This window comes from Siniperca chuatsi, linkage group LG10, assembly GCF_020085105.1.
Source record: "Siniperca chuatsi isolate FFG_IHB_CAS linkage group LG10, ASM2008510v1, whole genome shotgun sequence".
NCBI classification, from domain to species: Eukaryota; Metazoa; Chordata; class Actinopteri; order Centrarchiformes; family Sinipercidae; genus Siniperca; species Siniperca chuatsi.
Window position 1 is genome coordinate 16,785,055 of NC_058051.1, and position 21,838 is coordinate 16,806,892.

The following is a 21,838-nucleotide window of genomic DNA, read 5'->3' on the forward strand; positions in this document are numbered from 1 at the left end:
TACAGCTGGCAACCTGCCCAGACCCCCACTAATCCATTTATGATGACAAGTCACGCATATCCATGTGCAAAAACATGCATCCATACATGTACCTCCCCGTCATTCTACTTCCCCTCTAATAAACAAGCCCACAGACTAAGAATGCTAACACACAACACTGACCCTTGGCATCAACTGCTACCTCAACCACAGCATGTCAACGCCTCATGTGATGCAACGTTACAACCCCACTACTGTGGCAGAAGTCTGTCTTTAGCTCCTCAACATAATTACAGCCCAGATGAATGGTTTGGAAATGACAGGCAATTAGACCTCCAGACAGTGAGATACTGAGGAGTACACTTTCCTCCAGCATGGGTACCAGAGGTGTAGATCAAAGATCCACACCAGACAAAAGCACACGTTTACAACACCCACCACTCTGACAGCAAGTTAATTCATGATCATCATAAACAAAACAGGTGGCATTTACCAGAAACAAAACTGGTGCTTCAGCCAAATTAGCTTTAGTCCTTGTGTGGTTTTCATTAAAACACTTGAGCTTGAGGATGAGTAGAATAATACAGGCAGATTCTTATTTTCACTTTTGAAAAGTGCCCTTTTCAAATGATATACAAATATATTTAAGAAACAAAGCTCCATGTAGGCCACATGCACTGCCTGCACTGTCACAGTCTGTAATTTACATGATGGCCAGACTGTGGGATGATCCTGCACCAAGACAGAAGTATAGCCAAGCAGCCACAAGAGGGAGAGGGGAAGAAAATAAGAGGAACATTTTTTGCCTTCCGAAATCTCTGAGTACTCCTTGTAAACCAGCCTGTAGTTAGTAATTAACTTCAACTGGAGATAATGTTGTAATTATAGTAGCTCGCACCACTCTAATTCCCATCAACATTAACACACAAAACTAGACGGTGGTCAGGGGGCATGCTGGAACAAAAGCCAAGAAAGTAGGGAATTGTCTTGGAATTCTCTGACTTTCATAAACAAAAAAGTTTGAAAGAGAAAGTCAAACCGCTTTTGTAAACTTTGCGGCTGATAACAAGAGATCAGTGGATGAACAGATGACACCTTGAGCTTTCAAAATAAAAAATTGCATCAACACAAAACTTCCCCAGTTGATCCAGATTTCAGTCTCCCTCTAAGATGGATCAATGCCTGGTCTGCATTTATATCTACTATATTTGCATAAGAGCTCAGTTGAGAACAGCCTTGTTTACAGCATGCCGGTCAGATTACCTCTTTCCAGTAGGGGAGAAACCAGCCTGATGACCTGCAAACTGTTTCACCCCAAGAATGGAAAAGCCAGGATAAAAAGAAAGACTCTTACATTCCTCTGAGTCAGAGCAGGATTTTAAATTCCCTTTAGAGTCATACTCCTCCAAACTCTCCTGTCTCCATTTATGCTGGCTCAGGCCCATTCACTCTGTAGCTTTATCTGCAGCCCTCGATTCCAAACACTACTCACATTTAATGGACGGATCAACTAAACGACTGTGGATAAAATCACAGTCTGGCTGCCTTTCATTGTGATACTTAAAAGGCGCCTCGCCTTTAACTGTGCTTGTTAGACTGCAAACACGTAGTGCTGTACAGAGAAAAAGTGCATTAATTGTAGTATTTATTATGACTGCCTTAGAAACTCGCATGAATAGAGAAGCTCCTTAACTAAAGGTAAAGTGACGGGCAGATTAGAGCCCATGGGAAGCGGGTAATTGAGCAGAACATATCTTGATGTTCTGGTGAAACACCACTCTCCATCTCTCCATGCAGAAGATGAATCACACCATTGTCTGCGTCACCAAATTACATAAGTGCTATGGAAAATTCACTCAGTTCAATTGGTTATTTAAAAAGGGCAGAAATTGAATGGCCACAGCTTGTTTGAGTGAATTATGTGGGTCACACTTATATAAAATTGCTCATGTTCTGTGATTGCTGTTATTTACAAAACTACAATTGATCATTTTCTTCTGTTTTGAAAAATCCTTATGCAATTTATTTTAGCTAGACTTACTCAGAAAATGTTTGGCAGTTCATCTCCAGACCGAATCATTTCAAAGACTGGATACTTGGTACAGCAAAACTCTGAGCATGGAGGAGATTACTTGACCTGTCTGTGGGAGGGGAATCCAACTAATTTTAACTTTCGCCATTTCAACACCTACAGTTAACGTTTTATGCACCTTTGACCACAGCATAATGATACATCTTGTCACCCTCAGTTATCTCACACATTTCCAATCCCTAATCCTATGTGTCAATACTTAATTGTGCTCACCAACAATAACAAGTCCCTTAATGCTGGGTGTCAGCTGCTTGTCTCTGCGTGCCAGACTATTGTGAGAACGCTTGTGGCATGACAGATGTAAGGTGTGGCACACGCAGACAGTAAAAATCACCATTAGCGGCAGCATATAAACAGAGGGAAGCGATTTTACCAGTGAGAGTTTATGGATGGAACGGCTAGATGGAGAGGCTGACAGATGTGAGTGGCTGGGAGTCCGGGACAAGACTCTTAGGGACTGCACAGATCCCGCAAGAGTCCAGACAAGAGCAGACACATCCTTGAACATCCAGACTAAACTCGGCCGCATAATTAGAGCTATAATTCAGCAAAGCAGCAAAGCAGCCAGAGCACACACTGTGAGCCAGTGTCCTTTGTAGAAAGGGCATAACCTACCCTCTTATTCAGGCCTAAATTAAACTGACTGAACATTGAATATTGTCTCTTTAGAGATAGTGAATTTGATGTCTTATAACATCATGTACAGCATTGTGACGAGGTATAAACACATACTCAATGTTTAAAAAAAGCTTGATTTGCAAAATAGCAATCTCAAGAAAACAAAACTGAGTAAAAGCAGTAACAATCCTCATTGCCCTGAACCAACAGCTTGGAGAGAACACAAGAGCTGAGGACACAAGCCTGCAGAGAGACAGTTTTAGTAACTGCTTTCATGTAGCCATACTTACAGATATCTGGCGATTCGTCCGAGCCATCTGGACAGTCCTTCTCCCCATCGCAGCGCCAGCCTTTGGAGATACAGGTCACCTGGTCCTTACATACAAACTGCTTAGAGCTGCAGGTCTTGGGCTGGTCGTCAGCTTTGGGAGCTGAAAAAAATTAATAAATGAAAAAAGAGGAGAAAGTTGATGTGTCATCACAAAAAGCAACTGTGGCTGGAAATGCTTTTCAATCAGAAATACATTTAGAGAGAAACGCAATTCTCAAGCACCCGATCTAAAAAAAAAAAATGTAAAAAATAGATGAATAAATTGTTTTGTGTGTTATAATGTTGCTCTTTTTTTAAGGAACTTTTCAACAACTATTCTCTCCTATGCAGAGTCTACATAGGAAATCTCCAGCTTCTAGCAGCACAGATCTTAACTCAGCAGAGCAAAGCAACAAGAAAGGGTCAACTGAAGTTTGCAATGATGTTTTTGTATCAAAAGACCCACAGGCACACTCTATTCAGGAAAGAATAGAGTGTGCCTCTACAAGTTTACAACCAACAGTGGTGCCTTTTAGTTATGGGTTTATTTGTTGTTTCCTCTCTTCTTACAGACTTCTCATTTCTTTCCGCTTTTTTTGTAAATCTTTTTTTTTTATACTTCTCTTAAGGTGTTTTTCAGCTTTTACCACAGAGGCTCTTTCATGTGTCACAGCACAGACATAACTGGGCATTCAATCACTGCCTTACCCATGGGAAACTGCAGAGCGCAGTAGTTCTGGGCAGTAAGTCAGCACAGATTGTTGAGGTGTACCACAGGCTAGCAGCACCACAGCAACGCTCATGACCCATCAGCAGTCTGACACTGCTGACAGGCTTTAACTCAGCCGCACGCAAACAAATCCTGGTCAAATGGAGCTCTACCTACATGGTGGGGCATCAGTCCGTCAACACTGAATTTGTCACTTGTTTAAAAATGTATCTTAACTCTTTTGGTATCAAGCCATGAAGATAGTTTTGGTTTTATTTGATCAGGTTTAGACACATCTGTCTCTGAAATTTCTGCCTCCACCCCAATACAATTAAGGTGAATGGAATTTCAATTGTGCTGCGCCATACAATGAGGGACTGTGCAATAACATCTGTAAATACCTGTAATATGTGCAATAATATATCTATAAGATGGTAGCTTCTGATCTGCAGAACCCATCAGTTTTATAAAACCTATTTTTCCGGTAGAAAGTAGTTTCAATGAAAACTGGTCACACTGAGGTCTTTAGAGTGATGGGAACATTGTTTCTGGAAAGACACATTCCTGTTGAATTTTTTAACACAAGGTTTAAATGCTTCAAGCACCATCAATGGAATTCTAGTCATCTATTGGTGTGGTGGCAGAAATTTCAGACTGATATCTCAAAAACTGGATAAATAAAACCAAAACTATCTGCATGGCTACACACCACAGGGAGTTTTTTTTTGTCATTTAGGTGAATCGATCCTTTAAATTAAACACAACATTAGAATACTGAAGACTGTGCAATAATGAAGAGAGTAAGAGTACATTTTCAAGTGTAACATCTTTTCTCAGTATAAGAAAGAATGAAAATAGGTTGCCAAATATACACAAGTGCAATTCCTCCTTTTATGCGAGTGGTCAAAAATGTTACACACAATAAAAAAAGACCACAATGGTCATTTCAGCTTTGGAGGTTGTTGGTACTGTACTGTTGTGCAGCAACGCTCTGGGAAGGACAGCACCGAAGGTCTCATTGTGATTCTCTGCAGGGACTGAGCCCTCTCTAGCCCTGGATGACTTGCCTCCCTATGTACTTGGCAGGCAGAGAGGTGTTTGGTGTGGGCGGTGTGGGGGGTGCACCGCACTGCAAGGGGGCTGGGATGTGACTGAAATCACAACAGAGCATGAGGCTAGTGTATCATTGCAATCACGTTCCTTTTGACTGTCAGACTAAGGGGTTTAGACCCTGGTCTCTTTTCATGTGACAGTGAAGTGTATGTGTAAGTCAAACACTAAGACTTCTGAGTGTCATGTTTTTGTAAATACAATTAGAAGCTAAAGGGTTGCAGGGATCAGATCACAGCTTTCCTCACAACGTCTTGATATTTGGGGAGATTAAGAGAAGGAGCGAGCGCTGGATTTTAAAATGCAGAGCTTTCGCCCCGTTCTTCTCTTCACACAATGGCAGGGACTAGGCTTACAAAACTAAATTCAAGTGATGCAAGAGGATACGATTAAAACTCAGCCGTGAGACACCATGATACAGAGTCCATATTGAATGTCATAAGAATGTGACAGGATGTAAAATTCAAGATGAGAGTGAGAAAGAGCGCTGTAAAAGCATGGATAGAGACCAGTGACTGAATCAGTTTAGGGGGATATGCACACACCCAACCCCTCTGTGAAGAAATGATAGAGAGGCTAGCCATGGCCTGAGGCCAACTTCTTAGTTTTGCTTCCCTTCAGCTTACCAATGTCCTGGTACATTTTGTATGGTGGTAAATACACTGGATTTGCCTGTGCTTCTATGTTGCCATTTAATCTGCCTAAACAACCAACAACCAAACAAACAGCCCTGAGCTGAAATGAGTAAAAGCACTGAAACCTCTGACACTCCCTCCATCTCTCTAGTCCTCGTGTGAAGCAGCTGGGCAGAGCCAGTTGTTCCCTATGAGTGGGCATAAAACTGGAAATAAAACATTGTGGGTTCTAATTTTGTCATTGCTTTACACACCAACATGAAATGACCACAGAGAGGAGAACCTCTGAGCCTAATTGGAGGTTGTGGCAAAGGAGGGGTTAGAGACTGGGGGAAAGACTGCCAGCCTTCCCCTTCAGCAGTCCCCTTTCAAAGCCCACTGAAATATCTCAAACAGAGATGTGAATTGTTAATTCAGCCTGCAAAGTAGCCCCCCCCCAAAGTTACTGCCAAAATGCAGGCACATTTTGGAGGGTCCAAATCAGGCTGGGATGTTAAACCATTTGAGTCCACTTTACCTACAAAAGGGAATGAAGAAGTCCTTAATTTAGTCTCATGGGATTGGCCCTACAGCAAACACCAATCCCATTGAATCAAGGTACATATTCCATTTACAGGAACTCCTATAAGCCCAGTGTGTTCGCCTCCAACAGAGTCTTGTCCTGATAATGCCATTCCAACTAAAGCATTTCCTGCCACAGCTGAAAGGCAACTTGATCACACTGCTGTGACTAAATGGTAGGAAATCCCACAGCATTCAACTCTCTATCCACAAAAACAGGATATCACATTTAAAAAATAATAATAGTCTCACCTTCTGCCGTTTATGATCAACTTTCAAAAGTAAATTCAGTATGGTATACACGAACATGAAAAACTGCTGCCTCCACATTAAGATAACCTGAGGAAAACAACCATCCTATGGGTATTTATTAGAGTAGAAATACATCTAATTAGAGAAGAAAACAAGAAAACTAACTTTCACAGCCTTAGTTAAAACCTTTAAGAGTTTCGAATTTCACACCATTACTCAGTGAGTCAACTTTGGAAGTTCTACAGGAAACAGAGTTTCTGTTTCTGAAGAGTGATTACACCATGTACGAATATCTTTATTTGGCTGGTTAAAAAAAAAACAAAAAAAAAAAACAAAAACACAGCATGTTTTTACGGCTGTGCAGCTGTCTTCCACAAACAACAAAATGCCTGTCTCTGTCACTCTGATGTAGTTGCAATATGTTGCAGTGACAGTGTATTTAATTTAAAATATCTTTATGGGAGAGTGATACGGCAAAGGCATTAAATATGAAAGCTGAGAAAGTCCTTGAGGCAACCGTAAACCCAAAAATGTCTGAAGGGCAGTACTCTGGATCTCTGGATTACTGCAGTAGTCTAATCTCTGGATTAGTGTTTCTATCCAACTAAACATCAAATTTTTGACTCTTACTTGGAGAAGGAGACATTCAAGGACACTAAATTGGGATGTTTGTGGTTAAAATTAGAAATCATTGACTGTAATTTTATTTCCTCATTATCTTGTCAAATCAAGAAATTCTGGTGAAGTCATTGCTGTTTTACTGACCAAAAAAAAAGATCCATTAAGGGGTTTCCTCTGGTTATCAAGTGCTGAAACCTTGCTCTACATGGAGTGATTTTTAATTGCTTTATTTTATTTTATATATTTCAACAAGTGCACTTGCTCTTTTTAGGTGCTCTGATGGTAGAATGGAGGCCTAAGCATGATTGTGTAAGAGAAGCTAAACTGACTTACTAGCCCCTCCATGGTGTTGATTCACTGAACAAATGTTTAAATCCTGAATTGACGTACACACCACGCTATAAAATCACAGCTTCTTTCCTAGTATGTCGATGCTCAGGCTCCAGTTGGCTGACTTGGTTTGATTTAGAGCATACTGCTAGTTGTATGGAGCACACACTGTATTTCCTTATGCAGGGTCACTGGAGCTCTGCGCTGTCTGAACAGTGCACAATGAATTGCCCCTGAGCACTGTGCATAACAAAAAGCATTAAACACGTGCGAATGAGCAAATGCATAAACGTACACAGAGCCCAGCTCTTATAGAAACGTCCCTCCTGAGTGCCTAATAAAAAGAATAAAGTAATTTCAAGGCCACCCTTTCATTTGGAAGAGGGCATTTAAGGTGTTGTTTTGTTTTTATGTAATCCAAAAAACTTGACAAAACAATCTTTAAGGCCAACAGGAACTCTGTGGGATGGAACAGGATGGGATGGTGAGTAAATGGTGTTGTGGCACCAATTCAGCAGCCAAGTGATGGAGGCCTCCAGACACCATCACCAGCTGGGACACAACACTGACCCACCCAATCTCTCTCAATATGGCCATCCCTGCTCTACAAATCAACTCCAGATCCATGCAGCACATTCCAGCACCTTCTAATTGATTTCATGTGTATAGCTTTGCCTCAAAAAGACAATCTGTTACAGACGTGCAGCAAGATTTAAAGAAACCAAACAGCTTTGCTGTTGAATTCAAGGGAAAATGGCTTGTTGCTTGTTTCTCTTCGCTGCAAGACTGACTTAGAGTGCATATACAAAGTGTAAGAGAGGACTGACTTCATGCTGCACATCATTTAAAAAGTTCTGTTTGGCTGTAATATTTTGTATAAGTTCAACTTTAGTTAAAAACGGCACACACCACAATGATAATGACCGTCAACCAAATCCACACAGAGCACAGACTCAGCTGGAATGTTCACCAAACAAATTGATATATGAAATTTACTTTTGTTTCACAAGCATGCCTCCAACAGTGAGCACATCCTAATATTCAACCAACCCAATCCCCCTGTGGATTATTTCTAGGCTGAGCAATAGAGCATGGATTCTATTAAATGCTGTTAAAAGATAACAGTACGAATAGAAATGTGAAATGACTTGAATGAATAAATAAATAAATGGGACTCTGGGTCTCGATGGTCTTGCGGGGTACAATGGCAGTGACAGGAGAAAGTGGAAATAAAACCAGGACTGTTTCTCATCATTCCATCACTTCTCCTCTTCCTGGTCCTCCATTGTGGAACTCAGGTCTTCCACAGTGTTTCACAGAGTGAAAAAAGGCAAACAGACTACAGTGTGTAATTAACCCCCTGAGGTCAAGTTTGAAGTGATTTCTCTGTGCTCAGTTTAGCAGGATTTCAAAGCAAGAATTCAAAGCAAGAATTCATGCATTATAAGTAACAATTAAAACCAAACAAGGACCACCGGGAAGAGAATGAGGGCATAGGGAAGTCGTTATTCCTGAATTTTGTGCTATATTAATTATTCAGATGGAAGATGCACTATTTTTTTAACCAAAGTCAGAGCCTTTTAGATGTAAAATGTGGAATATTATGGTATAAGAGAGTAGAAAGCACAGAACAAGTGCGTTAAAGGCCCTGCCCTGGCCACTGCTGAAGCCACTGAATCAACTTCTTCAATGGCCACACTGTGCAGTGCCCATCCAGTGGAAACAACCACTTAGCTTTGTGTCAAATCATGCCACAGCCAAGCACTGGAGCACTTTAACCAGCTCACAGTGCACATACAATGTCCATAGGCTATTCAAGTTCTAATTCACAAAAGCCATTTTCACTGAGGCTCAACATGCATAAACAGCAGAAGAGTTTGAGTTTGAAGAAGTTTGAGTTAGCGCCATACTCTTGTGCCTGAAAGCCTTGTTTTTGTATCATCACAACAACAACAAAGGTGCAGCTTTGACCTCTGAGGTAACCTGATGAGGCTCTGCAGAACATCACAGGCCAGAGCAGTAAAACGCAACACAGTAAAAGACATACAATGAGTGAGCGTGATTGATGGACATAAAGATAAATGTAAATAGGCTCATGGTGCCATGAGTTCTTCTACACCCACCGTGTAGTCTCTGCATAGCACAGTTCTGTGCACCAATTAAGGAAAAGTCAAACCAGACTCAGCAGAATATGTGAGCCACAAAACGAAGGCTGGACCACATAAAGTGAGGCATTCACTGCAACTGAGATGACTGTAAATCCTGCCTTGCCTCTGTCCACCAAAGCTACCAGGAAAAAACATCCAAGCCTACAGGAATAAAGTATGAATACAGTATGTTACTAAACATAAGGATTTACTTCAGTTGAAGGATGAAATGTTTCTGTGATTTAATACAAGTCGATCTCTATGAATCCCTCATTAGATTCACTCTAAAAGGAGGCAGGCGGGAGGAATGTTCCTGGCTCAATAATTGCTAGGAATGACTCAAACAATCCACAAATGAGTTGTCATCCACTTCACATCTCAACAGATGACGTCATTGTTCAGCGGCGAGATCCTAAAACTTGACTGTGTGATACATAAAAGATCTCAACTTGGCATTATAATGCTGAATGCACTATAATGTCAACATGAGGGATTCAACTCAAAGTACGATTGTCCTACAAATGACTGAATATCACAATGGACTGGAAACTCAAGTAGTTATCTTTAATTTTACATAGAAGCTGTGAACCTTGGCAAGCACAGTTAAAAGCAAAGACTGCAATCTTGATAGTATTGTTGAGAACCACAGAGTACATCCAACTGGCTCCTGGTCACATGCATGTTTTGAGGTGATAACAAAATTAGACAAGGAAATACAAATTCAAAACATTACAAACAGCTAATAATAATAATAATAGTTTTCAAACTAAAGAAAATGTGATTTTTTTGTGTTCAAATATAAGCACAGGGCTTGAGAAAGTTCGCTTCTCACAAGTTGAACTAGTGCTGGTTAGATTTGCCTGCAGTGTATCGACAAGTGATTTTCTGTGACAACATCAATATGGAAAACATGTCTTTTAGTAACACTGCTTATTGAGATGACAAACACTTTAGTGAGGAAAGATTTTACAAGCAATTTGTTTACCGTTTTTGGGAACAGCATAACTTGTGACAGAAATAAAGATATGTTTACTAACAAGTATGTACATGTATGAAAAATGAAATAGCATGACATTTTAAATGCTATTTCATTCTCATACTTAATGTCTTCTTAAAATCTTTTCAATGCTTTACTTGAAGCTTTTGTTAACTATGTTTTAAAGGTATTAATAAAAAAAATGCAGTCACATTGTAAACAAATGTAGTGTAATCAAATGTAATACCCATAGGTTTTAAGTAGTGGTTCTCCATTAAGCTGTTATGGGATGTATTTAGTTTATATCATGATGTTGCATTTTCAGTACATGTATAAAGAATCTTTGCACATTTTTTTAAATTTAATATTATATGCTTTAGCCGTTTTTTGGTATGTCCCAGATCTCAATATTGTTTAGACTGTATTTATAATATAATGTTGTATATGTCTTAGTATTGTATGCCCTTAAAACGTATATGTTTTTATTTGCGATCTGCCAAGGAACTGACAATGAAAATTTGTATGTAGCTACTGTAGAGTAATTCTGATACAATCTATCACACAGGAACATTTACATGGACCCTTACACAATAATTGTTTCTATATCTTTGCCACAACGAAGATAGCATAAATGTTTGTTTCTTGTACAACCACAAACCAATGACTGAGAGCCATGGTCGCGACTCTGATGAAAGTAAACAGCTTTGACACTTTGCAGCAGCCCATGAAATTGGAATCTTATCTCCATATATCAGATCCTCTCCTCTAACCAGGTGTGAAAGCAACCAAGTGTCCCCGTGATCAAATCGATTCTCCAGTCAAGCGCAAAGCCAGCAACATCTGAGGTGTACATGAGCGTGACCCAGTAAAGCAAACGGGACCAACACACAAAAAGCAGCACCTGAAAGTCTGCAAAAACGGACAATGTGTGTGGTCAGCTTGAGGCATCAGGTGAGGAGTTCACCATTAATGATGTCGAAGGAGGAGTCACAGAACCAGTATTCTCACAGCTGCGCCAGGTGCCAGGCAAACGTTGCAACCCGTTGCAACATTTGAACAACTCTTTGTACTTTCTTTATGAAGTGTGAGGCAAAAAAGATCTTTTTCCCCATGCCCCTAACTAAAGATGTGTTATAATCACAAGCTGCATTACCACACACCCACTCTCCCGATTTTGTTAAAGAAGCCGATCTGTTCCTTCTTTTTGGGTGTTAGGAGCTAAACAGGGTAAACAGTGATGTAGCTAGCAGAAAACACCAATTACAGTACACCCCTGCTATTCACAATCAACAAACACTCTTTCATCTGCAGTCTCACGCCTTCAATATGTGGGGAACAACACACAAGACATTTACGTTAATCTGGTTTTGCTCTTTAGTAACAGTTGATTGCAATGCAGTGCAGGAAGTAGAGGGACAAAAAGGGGATCTTTTCTGCAGCTACGGTCAAGAATCCCACTGTCTGCTATTATCATTTCACAAATATTTTCATGAGGTCAAGACCAAAATGCAAAACACCTGCACACAAGCTTCACATAAAATTTTACTCAGAAGCCAAAGAATGTATAAAAACTGGACATTTTGGCTATTTTTCACTCCAAATATTTTATGCTTTTTTTAATCCTATGTTTCTTTGTGAGAAGACTGAATGGCAGAAAAACATGCTGGGGATTATCTGTGTTACCTGATAAGAGTGCATCAACAGTCGGCCTCAGGTGTAAAGAGTTACAATAACCACTCCCCAGTGGCCTCCACTTGGAAGAGCCGAAGAGAGCAATCCAACTTCTATTACCTGTTGAATTTGTATGAGGGATGCTGAATTTTTCCAGCAGATGTTTCCAGTGACAGTTCTGAGGAAAAGGTAAAGCCAGGTCCCAATAAAAAGGTCAGGCAAACAGAGTGTAGGCTCCTCAGGAATTCAACCTCTTTAGCCTCTGACCCACATTTACACTTTTCACCAATGGGAATCTTGTGCCTCTAAAGGTTGTTGAGATGCTATACGTAAGCTCAGTAGTCATAAAGTTATCCAACATGGACGTCTTGATGGAATAATTCCAAACAGTATGTAAATATGAAGGATTTCATTTAACATAGTACCATTCTGCTGTATGGAATGAACGTAATTCAAAACTACAAATAAAATCCATACTGAAAAACAATTTTCTCAGCAAAGTCTTAAAATGACATAGCTGAAATAATGTTAACTAGAGCAGAAATGAATAGCTGATTGTTTAGTCAATAGTCAGAAAATGAATCAACAACTATTTTGAATTAGGGTTGCAACTAACAATTATTTTCATTATCCATTAGTTGTCAAATATTTTCTCAATTAATCGTTTGGACTATACAGTGAAATAGTGAAAAATCACAATTTACCAGATCGCAATGTGTTGAAATCCAGCTAATCCTCACAATTGAGAAGCTGGAACTTTTGAACGTTTTTGCATTTTTAATTAAAAATGACTTAAACAATGAACCAATTATCAAAATAGTTGCACATTAATGTTCTGATGATCGAATAATTCATTAATCTACTAATCATTCAAGCTCTCTGATCGATTCATGGTTTTTCAAGCAAAATGCCAACCATTTGATGGTTCCAGCTTCTCAAATGTTGGAATTTGATGCTTTACTTTGCCTCATTATTATCGTAAACTAAATATCTTTGGGTTTTGGACTGTTGGTTGGACAAAACAAGTAATTTCAATATGTCAATATGGAAATTGTCGGGGGGGCATTTTCTTTTTCTTTTTTGCATCTTTCTTAGGTTCTGTAGACCAATCAATTAATCAATTTACTGCTGAAAGATCTGCAGATTAATCAATGATGAAAAAAATTGTTAGTTGCATCCCAAATATCAACAATCACACATTAGGAGGAAGCATCTTTTCTTCATATTACCTCATGTAATCATGGATTCACTAGAACTACTAGGCTCTAGTAGTATTGTGCAGCACTGGACTGGATTTTGTCAGTCTAAAGGATGACACCTTTACGTGACACAACAATGAACTCTGAAAGATCAATAACAAACAAAAGGGTCTGTCCAACTGTTTAACTGTTAACTATGGCCTTCTGACCTTCCTCTCACTAATCCATTCTCATTCGTAAATTCATGCTGTGGCCCAGTGGTGATCCAGACAAATCCTGTCCAAGTGGCTGGCCTTAGGATTTGTATCCACTCACTTGACCATTTCTACCCTTTTGGACCAACACTGCTCCAGTGGGAGGCTGATAACTCAACTGTTGCAAATGACATAACACACACATATATCATTTCCATCCATGACTCCCTGTGATGTAACTGCGTGTCGGTTTCAACAAGTATCAAAGACTGACTCTTAAGTTTATTTCGCTTCACCCGCCCTCACCCTCAGCTCTTCAGCTGGTCCCTCCCCCCAACCATTGCAGTCACATCTAAGTTGGATTAATGGTCTCCCTGTGTCCAGATGTTACATACTGATGGAGGAGGTGGGAGGAGCTTGCCCACTCCTGTAACCTCAGCTATAGCTTTCCCTCTGATCAGCCTCCATCAACATCTAATGAAACTTATATAAGATCTTCCAACACAGAGAACTGCAGGGGCATTTTTTTGTAAAGACATTAACAGCGGTAGCTGTCTTCAGTGTCAAAATGAAGGTTTTAATGTGTTACTTTTCCTTTGGGCATCAAAGTAAACATGTACTAAAAACAGTGAAATGACCTGTCAGATTGATATTACAAATATTTATCCACATACAAGGCTGTCAGGTCTGCGCTGGAAGGGACAGAGGACATCAGTACCAGTGGATGACTTTTTTAAGTTTCACATCCACAAAATATTATGGATGACTTACAATAGACTCCAGAACAGGACAATATATAGGCTATCATTCTGAATGTAGCATATGCTTTCTGGGCAAACCTAATTCATAATGCCACTTATGTAAGTGCAAAGTGAAATACTGAATGTGGCAAGAAATATCTGCAGAAAAAATACAAATACATGTGCTATTTTGTACCTTCATGTTTCCCTTCAAGTGCTCAAGAAAGAAAAAGCAAGATGTTATTAGCTCAACAGGTCTGCAATGCATTGACACAAGAGCAATGGTGCAATTAATATCTCATTATTACTATCGGACATTCGGGAGTATTAAGGAGCTCCCGGGACGTAACAGGATAACTGCAGGACCATTCATTTTACTATCAGACAGTAGCCTACCTGGCTGTCACTAATAAACTGTGATTCCCAGGCAGCTAGTGACGCTACACGCCGAGACAAGCAGCGCCATTAAGATTATACCTTTACAAGCAGACCCAACTGTTGTTTTCTTACGCGCCAAGTAACTGAAAACAAACATGAAAACTGATCTGACCGATGGCTACAGGTCTGATATGAAACTCAAGCGTGCTGCTTCTTCTTAATTAAAAAAAAAAAAAACAGCACGTTTGGTTTGAATGGTAGCTATCAGCTGTAGCCACACTGAGAATAAACATGAGGGACTGTATTTCTCTTGGAAAATGGAGAGGAGATACAGCCATTTTTTTCGCAGTCAGTCAGAAATCGTGTCGTTTTGTAGAAATGGGTCGTTCATGCAAGTGTTGCGTTTGCCTTTCTACCTGCTGAATATTCCAGCAGTGAATAACCCCACTGTCTGCCATCCTTGCAGGCAGGCCCTTTCTGTCTGTTCAGACAGGAGCACTGCTAAACACGCAGACAGATTTTTCGCCAAAATAATCAGCGCGCTGCTTATGTGCGGTACTTTCTCTGATTAAACGCTTTCCTAATCATCGATCTCTTCCTCTGAGGAGACTGCTTGTGGCACACTGTGTTATTGTGAAAACAACCTATTTGCGGTGTTGGCTCCAACTCTGGTTAACATAGGCCTGTGCACAGATGCTTTGCAGGAGAGAAAGGAAAAAGGGCTCATGCTCTCTCGAGTATCACAATGCAAGATAACACAACGGGCTTCTTACCTACGGTTGCACCGTTAGGAGATGTGATCTCCAAGCAGAGTATAAATCCCAAGTAGAACAACCTCATCGCCATCTCCTGAGCAATGCTTGATGGCACTGCTGTTAGAAAGGAATAGAGGAAAAGTTGGCTGGATTTCTAAAACCTAACAACCCGATCAACCACCTCATCCGAACCCCTTCAATGGTCCGGCTGCGATTGTCCGTTCAGTTGCACCCTCAGCCCCGCACGGTGGCCGCTTCAGACGGGCTTCTGCAATAAAAGGAGACTTGCTTCAGCCCGGCGAGGCTATAGGCAATGCAGCAGCACAGTCATGTATATTACTAATTGATTATCGGCATTCAAACATGATGCACAGTGCAACCTCTGTCTCTCTGTGCTTGCTGGGGTCTGTTTCACCACACCATGCCACCGGATTCGTCCAGAAGCGCTGCAGGTCTCCGGGCCCGTTCAGTTCATTCCAAACTAAAAAGAAAAATTAAAAAAGTAAAAGCGATTGTTTGTTTGTTTTTTCCACCCCCTCGCAGCGCCAATGCCTCCCTGTGCTTGTGGTTGCATGAGTGGATGGTGAATCTCAAGCTCCAGCACTGTGGACGAGCCCGTGACGTAAGCTCGCCTCCTCAAAAATGGGGTAACTGAGCGGCGAGCACTATCTGCGCATGCCTTAACACACCTCCTTTTCTCCTATTTCATGCGCTTTTTCATCAAAAGTGGAGGTGGGAGAGAGAGTCGGCGCTGCCTGAAACTGCCGCTCTGCTATCAGCCATGTTGGCTCAATATTTCTACAAAATCCTGGGTTTTTTTTCTACTTACAAATGTAATGATAATGATACTATTGCAAACAGTCAATTAAACAGCTGCTAAACACTAGCATGCTGTTAAACATAATGCCTGCTTTTAAGTGTTTTTCCTGCCATCAACAGTTATTTTCAGACTTCATATAAGTCTGCGGCTCGCTAGTGCGTAAAATTTATGACATTTATCAATTGCACACCACTACATAAGAAGATTAAGACAGTAAAAAAATACAAATCTTTTCAAGCGAACATGTTATAGTCTATAATTGTATGCCTACAGTAGTCCAAACTTCTTTTGTTTTTGCTGTTAATCATATTGTTACAGCTGGATAGAAATTCCAATTTTGAATCACATTTTCTAATAGAGTAAAATCAATTATTGCTTTTAAACTAAAATGGTGTCATCTCACTAGCAATCTCACTGACTTTGTCTTTTCTCACGCTCACACATTCAGAGTTGCACCTAGTTTTACAAGCCAAAATAGAAAAGCACGAAGTAAGACAGTTCAATGAGAGGTGTGTGTGTGTGTGTGTGTAGCCTTGATGTGGAGGACCTTCAACCTCTGCATTCTTCACTAAATCACGCCTCCTAGTGGTGCATGAAAATGAGAAGTGGATAGGCCTACGACTGTTATGAAAGAGGTACATGTTTTTGGATTAGCATGTGCAGCAGTACACAAGTCTTCCCAGCTTCAAGTAAAGGTAATTATTCACGAAACTAATACGTAATTGTATTATATTGCTTGTAATTGGTTGGTTGCCAAAGCTAAGGACAAAAAAAGACCCAAATCAATCAGGAGTTCAGGTTAACCCCACCTACAGTATATTCCCCAATCAATAAACAAATAGCCATTTTAGTCAGCAATAAGGCCAAAGATATTTCCAATAACCTAGAGAGATTTTTAAGGTTTCTAAGGGTTCACCTTATCCATTTGTTGTGCACTATTTTGAGTATGAAAACAAATGATCCATATGAATAACTGGATCTGGATATAAAAAATTAAGTGACATGAAATATGAGTAAGTTAACAGGTAAAATTGGCCCTTACAGGAAAATATAGGTGGCCCCTAAAATTTTAACAGACTTAGGAATCTTCACTGATAATCAAAGATTTGTCATAAGTCATCTTATTAAAATATTTTCCAGAAAGAAAGCACAAATGTTATAATGTATCTGTTTTATAGCTTTAATCAGACAGCATGTAATCTTACTGAAATTATTCTTTAAAGATGTGAATATATGATCTGGTATTCTCACAAACCATCTACACCTGCAGGGGGCACTGAATACTTACATTTCAGAGACATGCATGCTATAACTCATTTCACTAACACAACAAAAATGCAACAAGAATCCAACAATTTAATACAATATTTGGTCAATTTTACATGGCACATTCTCTGAGAAAGTTCTGATCAAACACTCATTTGGTTAAAAAGAGGACATGAGAGGCTCTTTGCCTCCACCGCATGCTCATAAATGACTCTTTCTGCAAGTCTATGGTGTTACGCAGTGTGTGTCTCCTTTTCCCACTGGCATTTAATCATGGATACTAAAAACAACTCTACACTCACTCTACACAAATTGACAGTAACCTCGCTGCCACTGGTGTTAAGAATGAGCATGCCTTTCAGAACTTTTCAGCAAACAGATGTTTACCCAGAGCCTGAATCACAGGGTAGAATCTGAAGTATGTCCAGAATCTGTGAAAAACATGCCTGAAGTAATATCTGTTGAATCCAAGCATATTTTCACTCCCAGCATCAAAACAGAATCTAAACACAAAGAAAGTTAGAGGGGAAAATAGTAAGTATAGCAGTATGTTAAAAGCCAAACTATCATTCCATGTATTTCATTAATGCTCCTATTCAAGTTCATTGGAAAACACCATTTGATGTTAGCAAATGTGTTTACTTTTTATTTACATTGCTGTGTCTCCTGTTTGTCAACACAGTAAATCAGCATGATCGCTGGTGTCACCTCAACCTGAGAATGGCCCCTTTTTGGGAGGAGGGTTGAGCATTGTCATCCAGGAGAGACAGACGCCAGCATGCTGTGTGGGAGACAGCTTGAAAGAGTGCCAGCGTAAACACTCCCAGACCACATGTTCTCCCAGGGCAGAGGGGCTGGCCTCTCTCCAGGCACATCTGCACACAATCCCTCAGCTTTTAGCAAGCAGCCAAGGAGACAGAGTAGGGCAAAGGAGGGAGAGGGGTGGGGGTGGGGGAAGAGTTCCCAGACATAGAGAGAACCTGCTTCTTCTGTGATAGTGGTGTCAATGATGAAAGTGATGACATCTGAAAGAAAAAATGAAAAGCAGAGTGCAGAGGGAGGATCACAAGAATCTACTCCCTGTATGCAAAAGTTAATAAAAAATTCTGTGTGTGAAGACTGACCACCATCTTTGCAGCTGTTCATCTGTATCACGCCACTAGATTCACATGCCAAGGTCTGCTTGGATACACTCATTACCCAACCTGCCCATATCCTTGAGAGAAGATGGATTGCTGTATAAATCAAGCTCTTGACTCTCACACAGCCACGCTCTGCATCTGTACTACATGCGCACCATGCCTGTAATTTTTCAACAAATTTTACTCTGGCACCCTCATTCTTTTGAAAAATAACCATTCCAGCTCATATTATGCTTAAATGTAAACATAAATGTACTCCCATCTGTCTCTGACATCTCCCCTAACAGCTTCTCTTGGTTGCTGCCTTTTAGTTTGCTAGCAAAGTGTGGCTTTGTGCATGTTTTCACAGAGAGGTAATTACTGAGCAAGCTATGCTGACAACACCTGAGGAATGTGGAGCATGCACCAGCAGCCTGTGTTGTCCTAACCCCCCCCCCCATCACTCACCCCAACTCACTTCTTCCCTATCTGCAACCCTCCCCCATACAACCCACTAGCAAGAGCCCCAGTCCAACACAAAGTTCAGCATGACATTTTCACAGGAGTCTTAGTTTTGTAGATAATGCAGGTGTTATTTTATGTAATATTTTGGTTGTTCTACCAGAAAACATACTTCAACTCTAGATTAAACTGCTGATCAAAAAAAATCTGTAGTATACAGTTACAATTTTTTTTCTATCTGTTAGTGGAGGAAACCCTACCCAAAACCCCACAGCTCCCAACAGGCCCCACTATTCCCGTTACTGGAGAATTCAGTGTGTGTGTTGGCTGGCTCGGACACTCTGCTGACTGAGTCACTCCCCAAACTGTCCTTGAGCTCTGTGGAACTCACAGCCCATCTGGCTGAACACTTGCACACTCACATCAAAACATTGCATAGATTGAAACAGGGGGGAGCGAACAACTCTGGGTGACCTAATTGTGGTCTGAAAACGACGGTCCAGTCGAAAAAGCGTCAATATCTGGCTGGAAAGATTGATGGCAAAGAAGAATAATGTAATTTTTTTGCAAATGAAACCAATGCATCAAGTTTTGACATTGTGTGAATGCATGTGTGTGGGAGACAGAGAGATAGAGGGAGATAGAGATAGAGATTATGAATTCAGCTGAGCCTCTCCTGTCTGTCTGACTAGACCGTCATGATGAAATCAGGATGAAATCCCTTGTGCATCTAGATCAACATATATATAGGCCTGTACTCTGTCTTTCTGTGCTGCAGAATTTTGCAGTTGTAGAGGTATTATGCAAATGCAAAGGCCAGAAAAAACACACTGTATGGCTGAGTGAACAATTGCATATGTTTTCTACACACTGAAGGGATAATCAGTCAGGGTAAGCAAGGCAAAAGGGTCAGGGGATTTAGTTGCCAAGCAACTCCTGTTGATACAAACACTTTTTTTATTCATATAATGAGAGCCGTCTAAAAGCACGACAATTGATGCAAAGGCAGAGGGATGCAAGATGCAATATATTTTTGACTTAGTTAGACAGTTATCTTATTTATCAAGAGTTAATTGTAAATTTGGGTCAGATCCAGAAACGTGGAAATTAGTAGAGGTGCAGTCATACCTTCCAATGTTAACATTAGCATTATATAAGACGTAAGAAGTAAACTGAAAGGTGGGTGCACTTTAAGCTCCAGTATCACAGGCAAATAAAATACCATAAAAAATATCAGGTATATTTTCAGGAAAGCATTACTTTCAGGTTTTCACTGGCAATACACTTTCCTTGTGTAACTTACATCATTTTGATCACAAATGTGTCTGGTGTATACACTAGTTTACTCCAAAAGTAGTTTAATATAACATGTTAATTTCCCTTTTATCTCTTATCTTATTGGATGTTAGCACAAAGAATGTATTCAAATTACACTACTGCTCTGATATGCTGAAGGATTCCTCTGTGATCACAGCTACACACAGAGTATGTGTAGAACACTTAAACCTCTCTGCCTATTTTGTCCATGTTTTTAATTTTTCAAAAACGTTTTCTTTGGTTAGCCAGCCATAAAGAGCTGCGAACTACGGAGAAATGTCATTTGTTTAGTGCACCATGATGGTCTAAATCCTGTTTCAAAGCTTTTCTACCCTTCGAAATACATCTGCTTTGTTTGACAGAATGGTCAAAATGGAAGAATGCCAGTTTTGCTTTGTCTTACCTTTAAAATACAAGTATTTTGATGCCATACGTATTTACTGGGGTCACAATTAACAAAGATGGCCCAGATAAGATAACAAGGATTTCACACTGGAGTTTATAAAATAACATACTTTGATGATTAGGCTTCTTTTTCTTTTTCTGTATCAGGTGACTAGGACCAGCCTTAGCCTTTATGGGACCACACATACAGTATGCTTTGGGTGCCTTCCTCCACACCTTGACTTAACTAATAAAGTGTCTCCCAGATGGCATCAGCTCATACTGGACAGGTTTTATCCACTTTCTGGAGTTGAACATAAAGCTCAAACTTCACTAAGCAATAAAACTTTTTATTGTCATTATGGCAAAAACTGCGCTGGAGAAATGTGCTACCTTTGGCATCTATATTCGTATTAAAACTACAATTACTATAAATACTACTACTACAATTACTTTCACGTTTTTTTAGTTATCTATTGATTCAGTTAACTTGTCAGCTTGGAGACAGATTTCTACTGTTCCAATAAAAATTCAAATACAAGAATTAAGTTAAAATATGCCACATGTGCTGTTCCTTTTCACTTCTTGTGCATTATTGCCTCATTTAGTGGCAAGGGTAGAGGGTAGAAGTTAGGATTCAAGGGGCAACACGCTTGCTTTTGCACAAAGTCTCAAAATCACAATTTCCACACCTGACTCTGGTACACATATTGGAATCTGCTTTTCTGTATTTCTTCACCAAATCCTAAACCCTACAGAGTTACTTTGATTACTTGCCACTGGTACTGTGGAATTTATATTTCTAGCAAAATATCTTATTTAGCTCCTGAATAAAATTTGTTATCATTTAGTGGTTGAAAAGGAGGTTCGTGGGGTATGAAGCCCCGAGATAGTCGGATATACCACATAAGCAGCACCGTGTGAAAAATGACAAACGATTATCAAAATAGTTGCCAATTAATTTTCTGTCAACCTACTAATTGATTCATTGACTAATCGTTTCAGCTGTACTTGCATATACTGTTAGGTAGTTTAATTGATGAGAAAACATATTTTATTAGCTCTTCATATGTTTAGTATGTAAAAATAAATAAAAATGTAACTAGTAACTAAAGCTGTCAGATAAACGTAGTGGAGTAAAAAGTACAATATTTCTCTCTGAAACGCAGTGGAGTAAAAGTAGAAAGTGGC

At 39.9% G+C, this 21,838-nt stretch overlaps 1 protein-coding gene across 4 annotated transcripts in view; it reads right to left on the bottom strand.

Annotated features, from left to right (window-relative positions):
• Positions 1-15,936, bottom strand: part of lrp1ab (low density lipoprotein receptor-related protein 1Ab) — an 89,040-nt gene extending 73,104 nt beyond the window's left edge. For 2 of the 4 annotated variants that reach the window (XM_044211076.1, XM_044211079.1), the window contains exons 1-2: positions 15,296-15,935; positions 2,980-3,120 (exon numbers count right to left, since the gene is read on the bottom strand). In XM_044211076.1, coding sequence (XP_044067011.1) covers positions 2,980-3,120; positions 15,296-15,368 — 214 coding nt within the window. In that variant the 5' untranslated portion in view covers positions 15,369-15,935. Of the gene's footprint in view, positions 1-2,979; positions 3,121-15,295 lie in introns of all 4 variants that reach the window. The other 2 variants (XM_044211075.1, XM_044211077.1) reach the window with 2 other exon arrangements.
• Between the last annotated feature and the right edge of the window lie 5,902 nt (positions 15,937-21,838).